The sequence below is a fragment of the Littorina saxatilis genome, linkage group LG17, assembly GCF_037325665.1.
Source record: "Littorina saxatilis isolate snail1 linkage group LG17, US_GU_Lsax_2.0, whole genome shotgun sequence".
NCBI classification, from domain to species: domain Eukaryota; kingdom Metazoa; phylum Mollusca; class Gastropoda; order Littorinimorpha; family Littorinidae; genus Littorina; species Littorina saxatilis.
The window spans coordinates 24,427,222-24,439,450 of record NC_090261.1 but is presented as its reverse complement, the minus strand read 5'-3'; the positions used below and the strand labels follow the sequence as shown (position 1 = coordinate 24,439,450).

At 40.5% G+C, this 12,229-nt stretch overlaps 1 protein-coding gene across 7 annotated transcripts in view; it reads right to left on the bottom strand.

Annotated features, from left to right (window-relative positions):
- The window catches only part of LOC138952372 (regulator of G-protein signaling 22-like), an 86,675-nt gene that overhangs the window by 42,318 nt on the left and 32,128 nt on the right, over positions 1-12,229 (bottom strand). For 6 of the 7 annotated variants that reach the window (XM_070324027.1, XM_070324033.1, XM_070324034.1 and 3 more), the window contains 3 exons: positions 11,648-11,692; positions 9,879-9,956; positions 5,608-5,768 (listed from right to left, as the gene is read on the bottom strand). In XM_070324027.1, coding sequence (XP_070180128.1) covers positions 5,608-5,768; positions 9,879-9,956; positions 11,648-11,692 — 284 coding nt within the window. The remainder of the gene's footprint in view (positions 1-5,607; positions 5,769-9,878; positions 9,957-11,647; positions 11,693-12,229) is intronic. The other variant, XM_070324030.1, reaches the window with a different exon arrangement.

Genomic DNA, 12,229 nt, shown 5'->3' with positions numbered 1-12,229 from the left:
GTTGCACTTGGGGGGGGGTTGTACATACTGATGTCTATGCTTGGCGCTGGTGGACAATATTCCCTTTTTTGGCCAAAAACACACTTTTTTGGCCATAAACGTACATTTTTGGCCAAAAAAGTGTGTTTTTGGCCAAAAACATGTTTTGGCCAAACCTTTGAAGTGCAAAGTTTTGGCCAAAAACATATTTGGCCAAATCTAAAAAATTTGGCCAAATCTTCATTTTTTGGCCAAATGTTTCAGATTTGACCAAATATTTTTTTGGCCAAAACTTGCATTGAAAGTTTTGGCCAAAAAAATAGTTTTGGCCAAAACTTCATTTTTTGGCCAAATCTTTGAGTACCCCTTGGCGCTGATGGACAATATTCATTTTTTTGGCCAAAAACGTGAGTTTTGGCCAAAAAAGCAAAGTTTTGGCCAAAAAAGTATAGTTTTGGCCAAAAACGCCAGTTTTGGCCCAAACCGCCAGTTTTGGCCAAAAAAGTGCGTTTTTGGCCAAAAAAGTGAATATTTTTTGGCCCAAAACACACTTTAGTGGCCCAAAACGTACATTTTTGGCCAAAAAAGTAAAGTTTTGGCCAAAACTTTGCTTTTTTGGCCAAAACCGCCAGTTTTGGCCACAAAAAGTGCGTTTTGGGCCAAAAAAGTGAATATTGTCCACCAGCGCCTAGCTGCTTGGCGCTGGTGGACAATATTCACTTTTTTGGCCCAAAACACACTTTTTTGGCCAAAACTGTACATTTTTGGCCAAAAAAGCAAAGTTTTGGCCAAAAAAGTATAGTTTTGGCCAAAAACGCCAGTTTTGGCCAAAACTGGCGGTATTGGCCAAAAAAGCAAAGTTTTGGCCAAAAAAGCAAAGTTTTGGCCAAAAAGAGATTTGGCCAAAAAAGTGAATATTGTCCACCAGCGCCAGCAAATACAAAAGATTTGGCCAAAAAAAGATTTGGCCAAACAAAAAAGATTTGGCCAAACAAAAAAGATTTGGCCAAATCTTTTTTGTTTGGCCAAATCTTTTTTTGGCCAAATCTTTTTTTGGCCAAATCTTTTTGTGGCAGAAGTTTGGCCAAATCTCCCGTTTTAGCTAACATAAACAGTTTTGGCCAAAACTTTTACATAGAAAGTTTTGGCCAAAAAAAGTTATAGCCAAATCTATTTTATTTGGCCAAATGTGTGGGTTTTTTGGCCAAATCTTTGTCTTTTTTGGCCAAAACTGGCGGTTTTGGCCAAAAAAGTGAATATTGTCCACCAGCGCCAAGCATAGATGTAACTGTAGCTGCATGTAGCTGTAGGTGTGTTATGTACTGTTACAGTAGGGGGGGGGGGGGGTTTGAACATACTGCTGTTTTTGTAGCTGTAGGTGTGTTTTGCACACAGGGGGGGGGGGGGGGGGGGATTGGGGTTGTACATACGGCTGTATCTGTAGCTCTAGGTGTGTTTTGCACTCTACACGGGGGAAGGGGATGGAGTGTTGTATGTTTTGTACTGTTACAGTGGTGGCAGCGGGGGGGGGGGGGGGGGGGGGGTGTACGTAATTCTGAATCTGTAGCTGTAAATGAGTTTTCTACTGTTACAGTGGGGGCGGGGGGGGAGGGGGGGTTGGGGGTTGTACATATTAATGCTGTAGCTGTAGGTGTGTTTTGCACTGTTACAGGGGGGGGGGGGGGGGGGTTGTACACACTGCTGTATCTGTAGCAGTAGGTGCGATTTGTGCTGTTACAGTTGGGGGGGGGGGGGTGTACATACTGCTGTAGCTGTAGGTGTTTTTTGCACTGTTACACTTGGGTTGGGGGAGGGGGGGCAGGTTGTACATACTGCTGAATCTGTAGCTGTAAGTGTGTTTTGCACTGTTACATTGGGGGGGTGGGGGGTATACATACTGCTGTATCTGTAGCTGTAGGTGTGTTTTGTACTGTTACTAAGGGGGAGGGGGTGTACATACTGCTGTAGCTGTAAGTAATTTTTGCACTATTACACTTGGGGGGGTTGTACATACTGCTGAATCTGTTGCTGTAGGTGTGTTTTATACTGTAATACTGAGGGGGGGGGGGGGGGGTTGTACATACGGCTGTATCTGTAGCTGTGTTTTGTACTGTTACAGTGAGGGCGGGGGGGGGGGGGGTCTACATACTGCTGTATCTGTAGCTGGTGTTGTGTTTTGCACTGTTACACTGGGGGGGGGGGGGGGGGTTGTACATACTGCTGTATCTGTATCTGTAGGTTTGTTTTCCACTGTAACACTGGGGGGAGGGGGGTTGTACTGCTGTAGCTGTAGCTGTAAGTGAATTTTGCACTGTTACACTTGGGGGGCGGGGGGGGGGGGGGGGGGTACATACTGCTGTAGTTGCACCCAGCCAGCAAGACATTAGCGGCCGATAATCGGCCGAACACCCTTCAAAAAGTCGGGCCGGTGATGTCAAAAGATACGACGCGGGTGTTGGCCCGACTAACTTTTGCAAAGAGGCAAAGAGGCGGCCGACAGGCGGCCGAACACCTGTACTATGGCGGAACGCATCCGGTCCGATGTTAATCGGCCCGATGGCTTGTTGGACCTGCGGGCCGACATCGTCCCGATGTCTTCCCGCTGAAATCGATATCTTCCCGATGTCGGCATAAGGTGTCGGGCCGCAGGTCCAACAAGTCATCGGGCCGATTAACATCGGACCGGATGCGTGCCGCCATAGTACAGGTGTTCGGCCGCCTGTCGGCCGCCTCGTTGCCTCTTTGCAAAAGTTAGTCGGGCCAACACCCGCGTCGTATGTTTTGACGTCACCGGCCCGACTTTTTGAAGGGTGTTCGGCCGATTATCGGCCGCTAATGTCTTGCTGGCTGGGAATTTCCCCATTCCCATTACGTCCAAAAAGCCCATTCCCGGTGCACGTGGTAAAGCATCGCCCCCCTCTTCTACATCAGTCAAATTTTTACTTGCGTAGTAGATTGCGCGTTTTTCTCCATTCTGGATCTGCCAGAGCTACTGGACTCGCGTCAGCGACAACTCTTGTCTCAGCTTTTTGATCAAAGTAAGCGAGAGTACCTGCACTTTCAAGCTCCGTCTTCAGAAGATCGAATGCTTGTTGCTGTTCCTTTTCCCATTTGAACTGAACGTTTTTGCGTGTGAGTTTTCGCAACGGTTCTGACTTTGTCGCAAGATGACTGATGAAACGCGCACTAAAGTTTACCAGACCTAGAAAACTTTTGACCTCAGATGCACTTTTTGGCGGTTGTGCATTTTTCACTGCTTCGACCTTTACAGATGTGGGCCCAATCCCTTTTTCTTAGAGCAGAAAGCCCATGAACTGTAGTTCTGTCATGCGGTAAATGCACTTGTTCTTGTTAAGTGTGAGTCCTGCGTCTTTCAGTGTTGCTAAGACTTTGGCTAACCTGCGGTTATGCTCTTCTAGTGTCTCGGCATAGATGATTATATCATCAGTCATGTTTCGCGCGCCTGTGCAATCGCGGAGTACGTTTTGAATCGTATACTGATAGATTTCTGGAGCGCTTGTCACTCCAAACATGAGACGTTTGTAGCGAAACAAACCGACATGTGTTGCAAAAGTTGTGATCAGTCGCGATTCTGCGTCTAGCTCTTAACTGATGAAATCCCATGTTCAAATCTAGTTTTGAAAAGAACTTGCTACCGTTCGGAGCGTTTCTTCTACAGTCGGCATGGGAAACCGTTCCCGTTCTATGGCCTCATTCGCCTGTCTCATATCAACACACAGCCGTATGTCGTTCCCTTGAGCCTTTGGTACCACAACAACAGAACAATGGGACTTACAAACGATGTAGGCCCCTCGGCACGCTCAATAATATCAAGCTCTGTCAGTTCTTTGATCTTTTGTTCTACTTTAGAACGCAGACTGAACGGGATGCGTCTCGCCGCCTTTAATGACTGGTTTGACGTCATTTTTCACATGCAACGTCACTTTGTGATTTTTCAGTTTGCCAAGACCATCGTACAAACTTTCATCAAAACAGAACCAACAGCATGTATTTCTTTTGGCAATCCAACTTTCAGAACACCCAGTTTTTCTGAAGTTTCCTTCTTCAATTACAAAAAACTTGGCAACATGCTTGTTCTGATCTGGCAACGCTGACAGAGAAACCTCAGCTTCAAATGTACCAATTATTGTAAGAGGCCGCTCAGATCCGTAGGCATACAGGACTTTTCCATCTTTCTTTGCTTCTGTTTAAAAAAAATAAAAAAGAGCCCGTAGTCGACTACACGAAGCTTCGCGAAGTCTTTATACCAAAAACCCGCAGCTACGGCGTGATACTTTGACCCCAACATCGCTTCTCAAGTTTTGACATGCGAAGCTTCGCCGTAGCTCGCAACGAAGTTGGTTTTTTGGTAAGAAGAGTGCTTTTCGATTCAAGATGGACGACGAAATCAGACTCAATACCATAGTGAAGAATGCATTTATCGACTTTGGTTGACCCAAAGTACAAGAACTAACCTCCTACCTGTATTATTTCATACTGCGATGCATTGACATGTCGAATGAAACTCGAAATCCCAGCGCTCACGCCAACTGGTCCCGGCCGTGCTCAGTCAACGAAATAGAACACATACAATTAACTTACGTCATCATCAAGTACGTAAAGTACAATTTGTGACGTTAAGTACTCAGAAAGAAGCACACCACGCGCTGGTCGAGACTACGCGCATTTGAGACGCCAAGACATGAAAAGATAACTCTCTTTTCCGCCATAGTGCCTTCCCTTGGACTGCGACGAAGTCTAGTTCCGGTAGCTTCGCGAAGTGAGCTACGCGTAGTCGACTTCGTCCAATTAAGGACCGGCTTTAGGACGGGCTTAAGTCCGACAAGAATTACACAAGATAAATACCTTTATCCTCGTCGCCAATTGTAGTGTTGGTGTATATTATGTTACTTGGCCCATGCTTGCACACACTCAAACACCATACGTTCTCTTAGAACAGAGGTAATGGACAACTGAGTTCCAATCATGTATTGAGATGTATGCTTCCATGTGTCCGGGGTTACAACCAGCATGCAATAGTCAAACAAGGGAGATCATTCCCAACATGTTAGATGCATCGTCTGCATACAGGACACTACATATACCTTGTGGAGAAAACAACTTTTCGAACATGTGAACCATGTCTGGTGACAAGGATAACAAGAGTAAAATCAAGCTACCATTAAACCAATCAACCAAACCACAAGTCAAAGAACAGACCGACCGACCAACCTATTCTACCAACCCACCTGCCCGGGGTCCTGATTTGGCCTAAATGGTCCGCTGGACCCATTAAGCAACAGTTAACTAACTAACTAACCCACCTGCCCACCCGCCATCCATCAGGACGCAAACTTTCTCACGTGACATTATAAGCCAGTCGCTAGCGAGGGGTGTGTCTGAAACACGTGGACAAGGAGCACGTGTAGACAGTTTCCTCAATAAAAGCACGAGTATTCACTCTTTAACAGTTCATAAATGATACAAATCCGACAGAGTTAGCCGATTTTCGAGTTTCTTCTGTTGCAGCTTTTTTTTGTGGTGAGTGAAAAATGACACCAAGGACCAGTTAGCTACCTTTTACGAAAAATCACCTTTATTTTGGTCATTCTGGTAAATGTTCCTTACCGACTTTGTGTCGACTGTCGGTAGAGAGGTACTTGTTGTAGATGCTCCATGCGTGACACATGCGGAGCAGACGATCAGCAGAGCGGTCCTCCGTGGCCCCGTACTCCGTCACGTCCTGCCAGAACAACAGGCACGACAGCAACTGTTCATCGCCCAGTCGTCTGCAACATAGAGTGATCACAGTGAGCAAAATAACGTCGTAGGTCCATTGCTCTGTTGATAATTTTTGGTTAAATATCTAGCTTCTTCATCTGCGCTCGATGTTTATAGCCTTTATATCCTTATCTGGATGGCTGCCATGAAGTCCACAGACTTCTGCAGTTCGGCAGAGGGTCCAAAGACAAGACAAATGAACTGATTCTAGCTATTAAAAGTTCTTTCCATTTAAGATGGTCAGCTGAAGGTGAAAAAGTGTCAAAATACTTTTGTAATTTAGAAAAGCGTCATTTTGTTAGCAAACAAATGTTTAAAGGTACTGAACTTGTCAAATCCAGGTGCACGGAGCCCCTGGGGCTTTTAGTCATACCTCAGGCAGCTATCCGTTAGAAGAACTACCAAGTTTCATTGACTTGCACCCAAAGAGTCAAGAACTGCGATTTTTTTACGAATTAATTTCGTACTCGGACCCGGCTGGTCTTGACCTATTTTTGGATCTAAATTTAGATCAGGTAGATCACCACATCATGCACAAAAAGACAGTCACTAGCAAACTATGTCAGACGTCATCATGAGTTTGTGTAAAACAAAATGGAGGCCGGAATCACTCAGTTGAAATTTGAATCGAACTCCGACCAAACACCACGTAACTTTAACTAGGTTAATTTATGCACTCGCTTGAACAAGAAACTGTCGAGCTTCACAGATGTCGTCGTTGGGTAGTTTTGGGTTTGTTTTACTACCATAGGAAAATTTTTGAACTGTAAATGCACTCAGCTGCAACAAAAACGCAAAACGAAGGCTGTGAGCTGCACTGTGCCTTTAAGCTTATATCAAACAGTGGAGAAACCCTGACAGAAACAAAAGACATGGTACAAGAAACTAAAAAATATTATAAAAAATGTATAGGGCCTATTCAGAAACAGAAGTGGAGAATGTGGACCTAAACACATATGTTGAGTCTTTACCTAGGTTGTCAAAGGAAGATGCAAATTTACTTGAGGGCCTAATCACATTGGAGGAAGCTACTGAGGCACTCTGAAGAATGAAAAATGGTAAAAGCCCAGGTACGGATGGGATGACGGTAGACTTCTTTAAAGTTTTTTGGAGACAACTGGGTGGCTTTGTAATACGCTCTTTAATGAAAGGTTTTTAAGAAACGAAATGTCTATTACTCAAAAAAAAGGTATAATCATTTGTTTACCTAAAGGTGATAAACCAAGGGAATATTTAACAAACTGGCGTCCTATCTCACTTCTGAATGTAATATACAAAATTGGGTCTTCATGCATTGCAAATAGAATCAAAACTGTACTCCCTGATCTTATTAGCGAAGACCAAACTGGTTTTGTACATGGGACATACATAGGCGACAACTTGAGGCTATTGTACGATGCTATAGACTATTTACAAGATCAGAATCTCTCAGGATTACTTGTTTCAATAGATTTTGAAAAAGCTTTCGACTCGATCAATTGGAAATATATGAATAACGTTTTACAAATCTTTGGGTTTAAAAATGAAATTCGACAATGGATATCTGCTTTTTATAAAAAATATTAGATCATCAGTTATTGTGAATGGTAAAACGTCCACGAGCTTTCCAATTGAGCGTGGCTGTCGTCAGGGAGATCCAATATCACCTTATTTGTTTATTTTGTGACAGAATTGTTAACATGTAGGATAAGGGAGAACGGTCAGATTAAAGGAATAGAAATATCAGAAAATACTAAGAGTGTAGAGTAAGTCAGTTTGCAGACGACATATATTTTTTGCTTGATGGAAACAAAATATCTTTTGAAACATTGTTTTATGAGTTAGAATTGTTTAAGAATTTATCCGGGTTAAAACTCAATTATGATAAAACATGTAACGTTTGGCTTGGGGAAAAAAGAAATAGCAAAGTAGTGTTTCTCACACATCTGAACATGTGTTGGAATCCTAACAAATTTAAAATACTGGGGCTCTGGTTTAACAACGATTTGTCAAATATGGCAGAGATGAACATAAGTGATAAGTTTAATGAAGCAAACAAGTTATTTAATACATGGGCAAAACGGTCAACTACACCGATAGGAAGAGTAGCAGCCCTGAAATCACTTGTACTGTCCAAACTTGTTTATTTGTGGATCATGCTTCCAAACCCACCAGATACAATTGTCCAACAAATACAACAAATGTGCTTTGAATTTGTATGGGATAAAAAAAAAGACAAAATAAAAAGAACAATGGCTATCCACAAGATAGAAGAAGGAGGTATAAATATTCCGTCCATTAAGGCTTATATTCATTCCTTAAAACTAAATTGGATGAAAAAAGTTTTGAACACAACATACAATCCAAAATGGAAAGAAATATTATTGATAAGATGCCCTAAATTAGCACTGGTGTCAAAGTTTGGAGGGAAATTATTTAACGACTGTATAAGTAAATTCGTTTTGGAAAAATGTATTTGAAGCTTATGAAGAAGTTTATTTTAAAACAGAGATCACTACATCTGAAGAACTGTTGATAGAACCACTTTTCCTCAATACCAAATTCAAGATTAATAACAAAGCGTTTCATTTTGTGGATTGGACTGAAAATGGTATATTGTACGTAAAAGACTTATTAAAGGAGAATGGAACGTTTTTAAGTTTTAATAAGTTTAAAGAAATATTGCAAGTTGAGACATCTTTTCTGGAATATTACGGTTCTATAAGCACAATCAAGAGTTATATGCGGAAAAAAATATTGTTATTGAATCAAAAACATCAGTGGACATTAACAAAGCACTTTCTCTTTTCATATCTGGTGGAAAAGGAGCAAACATATTTTATGAATGTCTTGTTAGAAAAACTGATACATGTGTCCCAAAAGCATGTCAAAGTTGGGAAAACATCATTGAAACTGAAATTGATTGGAATAAAGTCTTTTACAAAACAAAGAAAATACAAGAGGTAAAACTACAATCAGTGGTTCCAAATTAAAATAAATAATAGGGTTTTAGTGACTAATGCAATATTGAAAGACATGGGGGTTGTCACAAGTATTGTATGTAATTTTTGTGAATTAGAAAAAGATACAGTTTATCATTATTTGTGGCAATGTGAACATGTCCAGGTTTTTTGGACTGAATTTGAAAAATGTCTGAAAGAAAAATGTTATAACTGTGACAGACTCAGACTTACACCAACACTGGTATTATTGAACCATGAAAACCACATGAAAACAAACGCTGGTTTTGATTATATTTTATTAACAGCAAAGTTTTTTGTTTACAAATGCAGAATAAACAAAATTCGTCCCCACATGCAAATGTTCTTAAGAGAATTATATAATTTGTACCAAATTGATAAATATGCTCACAATATTGTCATGAAACAGACTCAGTTTATTGAAAAATGGATTCCGTATCAACAGTAACGGTTGGATAAAGACGAGTGATGTACATTATTACAATAGTCAATGTATTCCTCTGATTTTTGGGACGTGCTCTGAAAATGTAAGAAGTAACTGAATATCACATGTGTGTTCAGCTCTGTCATTGCTGTGACTTACCAGTGACAATGCTTTTGAATGTGTCATTATAAATCTGTGCTTGCCTGAATAAAAAATTGTTGAAGAAAAAACAAACAAAAAAAACCCAATGAAACAACAGATAAAATAGCGCTGAACGAAAACATGCTACATGCGCACGCTGGCCACCCTAAGTAGCGACAATTTCGAGTTGGAGTGGTGTTTGGCTATTCTGTTTGTCTCTATATTTACATCAACAAACACATATTCACATTTCGGTGTACAAGCAAACATTGGAACTATGTTCAGTCGTCGCGATATAACCTTCGTGGTTGAAAACGACGTTAAACACCAAATAAAGAAAGAAAGAACTATGTTCAGTTTATGAAAACTAACTTTTTTTATAAGCTCGCCAACGTCAGTAGAACACTTCCACCATTCCTTTCGTGACTTGCAGCACATTCCAAAAGCACACGTTTTCCCCCATTTCCTCTCAGACAGTCTACCTGAAGTCAGTACCGACGACACGAGCAGCGAAGGACGCATACAACCTTACCCACATGAAACACAAATCAAAGTGAGTTCTGTGGAAGATTGGTCTAACTGTGACAACTTACTTGGAGAGGTAGTTTTGAAACGGACCGCCAGCTATTCTGTCTTGTTCCAGAGACAGAAGGAACCGGTCTTTCGTGGATCTGTAAATTTAATGCAGAACCATATATTATTAATTTGCTATGATGAAAAATAAATATTGTTGTGACTGTAAGGAAGAAACCTTCAACTGAGCAAGTAACTATACAATAGAAAATAAACAAAGAAAGCTCAAAAGACAAGACAAGACAAGACAAGACAAGACAAGACAAAAAAAGAACACCAAGTAGAAATGGGTCATTGCAAGCCACCGTGATTACGCGTGCTTGAATTCGAGCATTAAGGACATTATGTATACAGAATTCATATTTGCACAAATGACCAAGTTTAAACAGAAGAGCACACACGCATGCACACATTTCCTGGTAACCAAAAAATCCTTAGGTGTCATTTAAATAACCACATTGTTTTCTATACTGTCTTCGTCTCTTGCGTTTTTAATAATTAATATTTACAAATGTGACCCGTTGTTGATATGCAAAATCCCATGAGCACTGAACAGAGCACACATACACGCAAGCTCATCATCGCGATATATCGTGATAAACTTTCAAGTCTATGGGTTTAAGTATTCTAAAAACAGCACAAAGTTATACTGCTGACTTGAAAAAGTAGTTTACGTATAAAATCACAAAAACAGAGGTATAACAGGGTTTTGACGAACAGTACCAAGTCACACAATTTTACACTTGATCGTATCTAAACTACCTCCTAGTTATCATTATCATTTAATTCTGAAGAGAACCATACTAAACAGCTATTACAGGAAGGAAAGAGCAAATATTTGTTCAAGCACTATCATCAGGTTTCTGCTCGTATTCCATACCTCTCTTTTCAACACAAGATATATGACACAAGACGATCGCTTTATAGAGATTACATAGACAATACAATCGTCTACGGAAAATAAGGTAAAGGTATGTTTACTAGCGTACTACAATTTAAATAAGTGTTACTTCGTAGTCTACACTGATAAAGAAAACAAACATGACATGTAAATGTACATACACCAACAATAGTAAGCAAAGTGCGTATGGCCTGAAACTAGTGTGACGGTAGAGGATGGGAACAAAAGAACGGCATAATTTTTGGTGTGTGGTTGTTTACAACCAAGCTTCTCTGGCCTAAAAATAAAAGATACATTCTTTCCCGTTTACGCCATTCTACAAAGTGCCACAGATCTGCCCATGATTTCAAGGGATGTGAACATCCTTCCACTTGAACACATACCAAGCCTGCTTCACGTGCAAAGTTTGAATATTATGTTAAATGTTTGGAGTTTGGAACCGGTGTTAGTTTCGAAATATTCATCAAAAAGGCTCTCTCTGTAGCTAGCCTTTTGATTTTTGGTATGTGTCCTGGCGGACGGTTGCTGTTATCCCGTGAATAACCCTGGGTGTATCTCTCTCGATTTACATGATGGTTTACATGATAAGGAAGACAGCTTTAAATGACTAAAGTCTACGTCTGTTTCGCAGAAGATAATGCGTCAGAAGGCACTGCAAATACTTCGAACTTATTTGACAAAATACACACACACACACACACAAACACACAAAACCACACACACACACACACATCAAAACTCAGCTTTTCAACTATGCTGGAAAGAAGCCAAGAACAGTCGATACATTTCGATCGTAATAGCACAAGGTACACATGCATAAAAACAAGCCAAAAATGACTAACATGCGTTTCAAGTCCTTTCAACTCAAACCCTACGATTCGCACTTACCTTGAACATATGGTTTGTCGACTAGACGTAGACCTACTACAGGTACTGTCAAGAATGACACCATGAAATCTTGTTAGCAAATTATTGAATGATGCTTTTAAAAATGTACATTCTTGACCACAACAGATTGGACAATATTCGGCAGGTGCAAACAAGCGTTATATTACTGTAAATTTCACCTTTTACCAACCTAACAAATATCACCAGGGAACAAAAAAATCAGATGCTATAATTATATGAATAAGAACTATCTTTAGTATGATTACAGAGTGTGCAGTTGCAGAAAAAGTGTAAAGTAGTCAGTTAGTTGCTGCAGTGGTTTAAAGATAAGAAAAATAGAGAATCCGTTTGTATGTATGTATGTATACTGTTCAAAAAAAGAAACGCATAGTTGCTACTTGCCAAATTTGTTTTATTTTTCGAAAAAATTAACAGAAAATCCAATATTTAGATTATTTGTTTGAAATTTGGTATGGACACAGTTGAATGCACACACAGTTCATTTGCATCTTCAAATCAATCAGTCAATCAATACGATTGGGTGCCGAGGCTGTCAAGTCAGTAGGGGGTGTGACTGCCTTG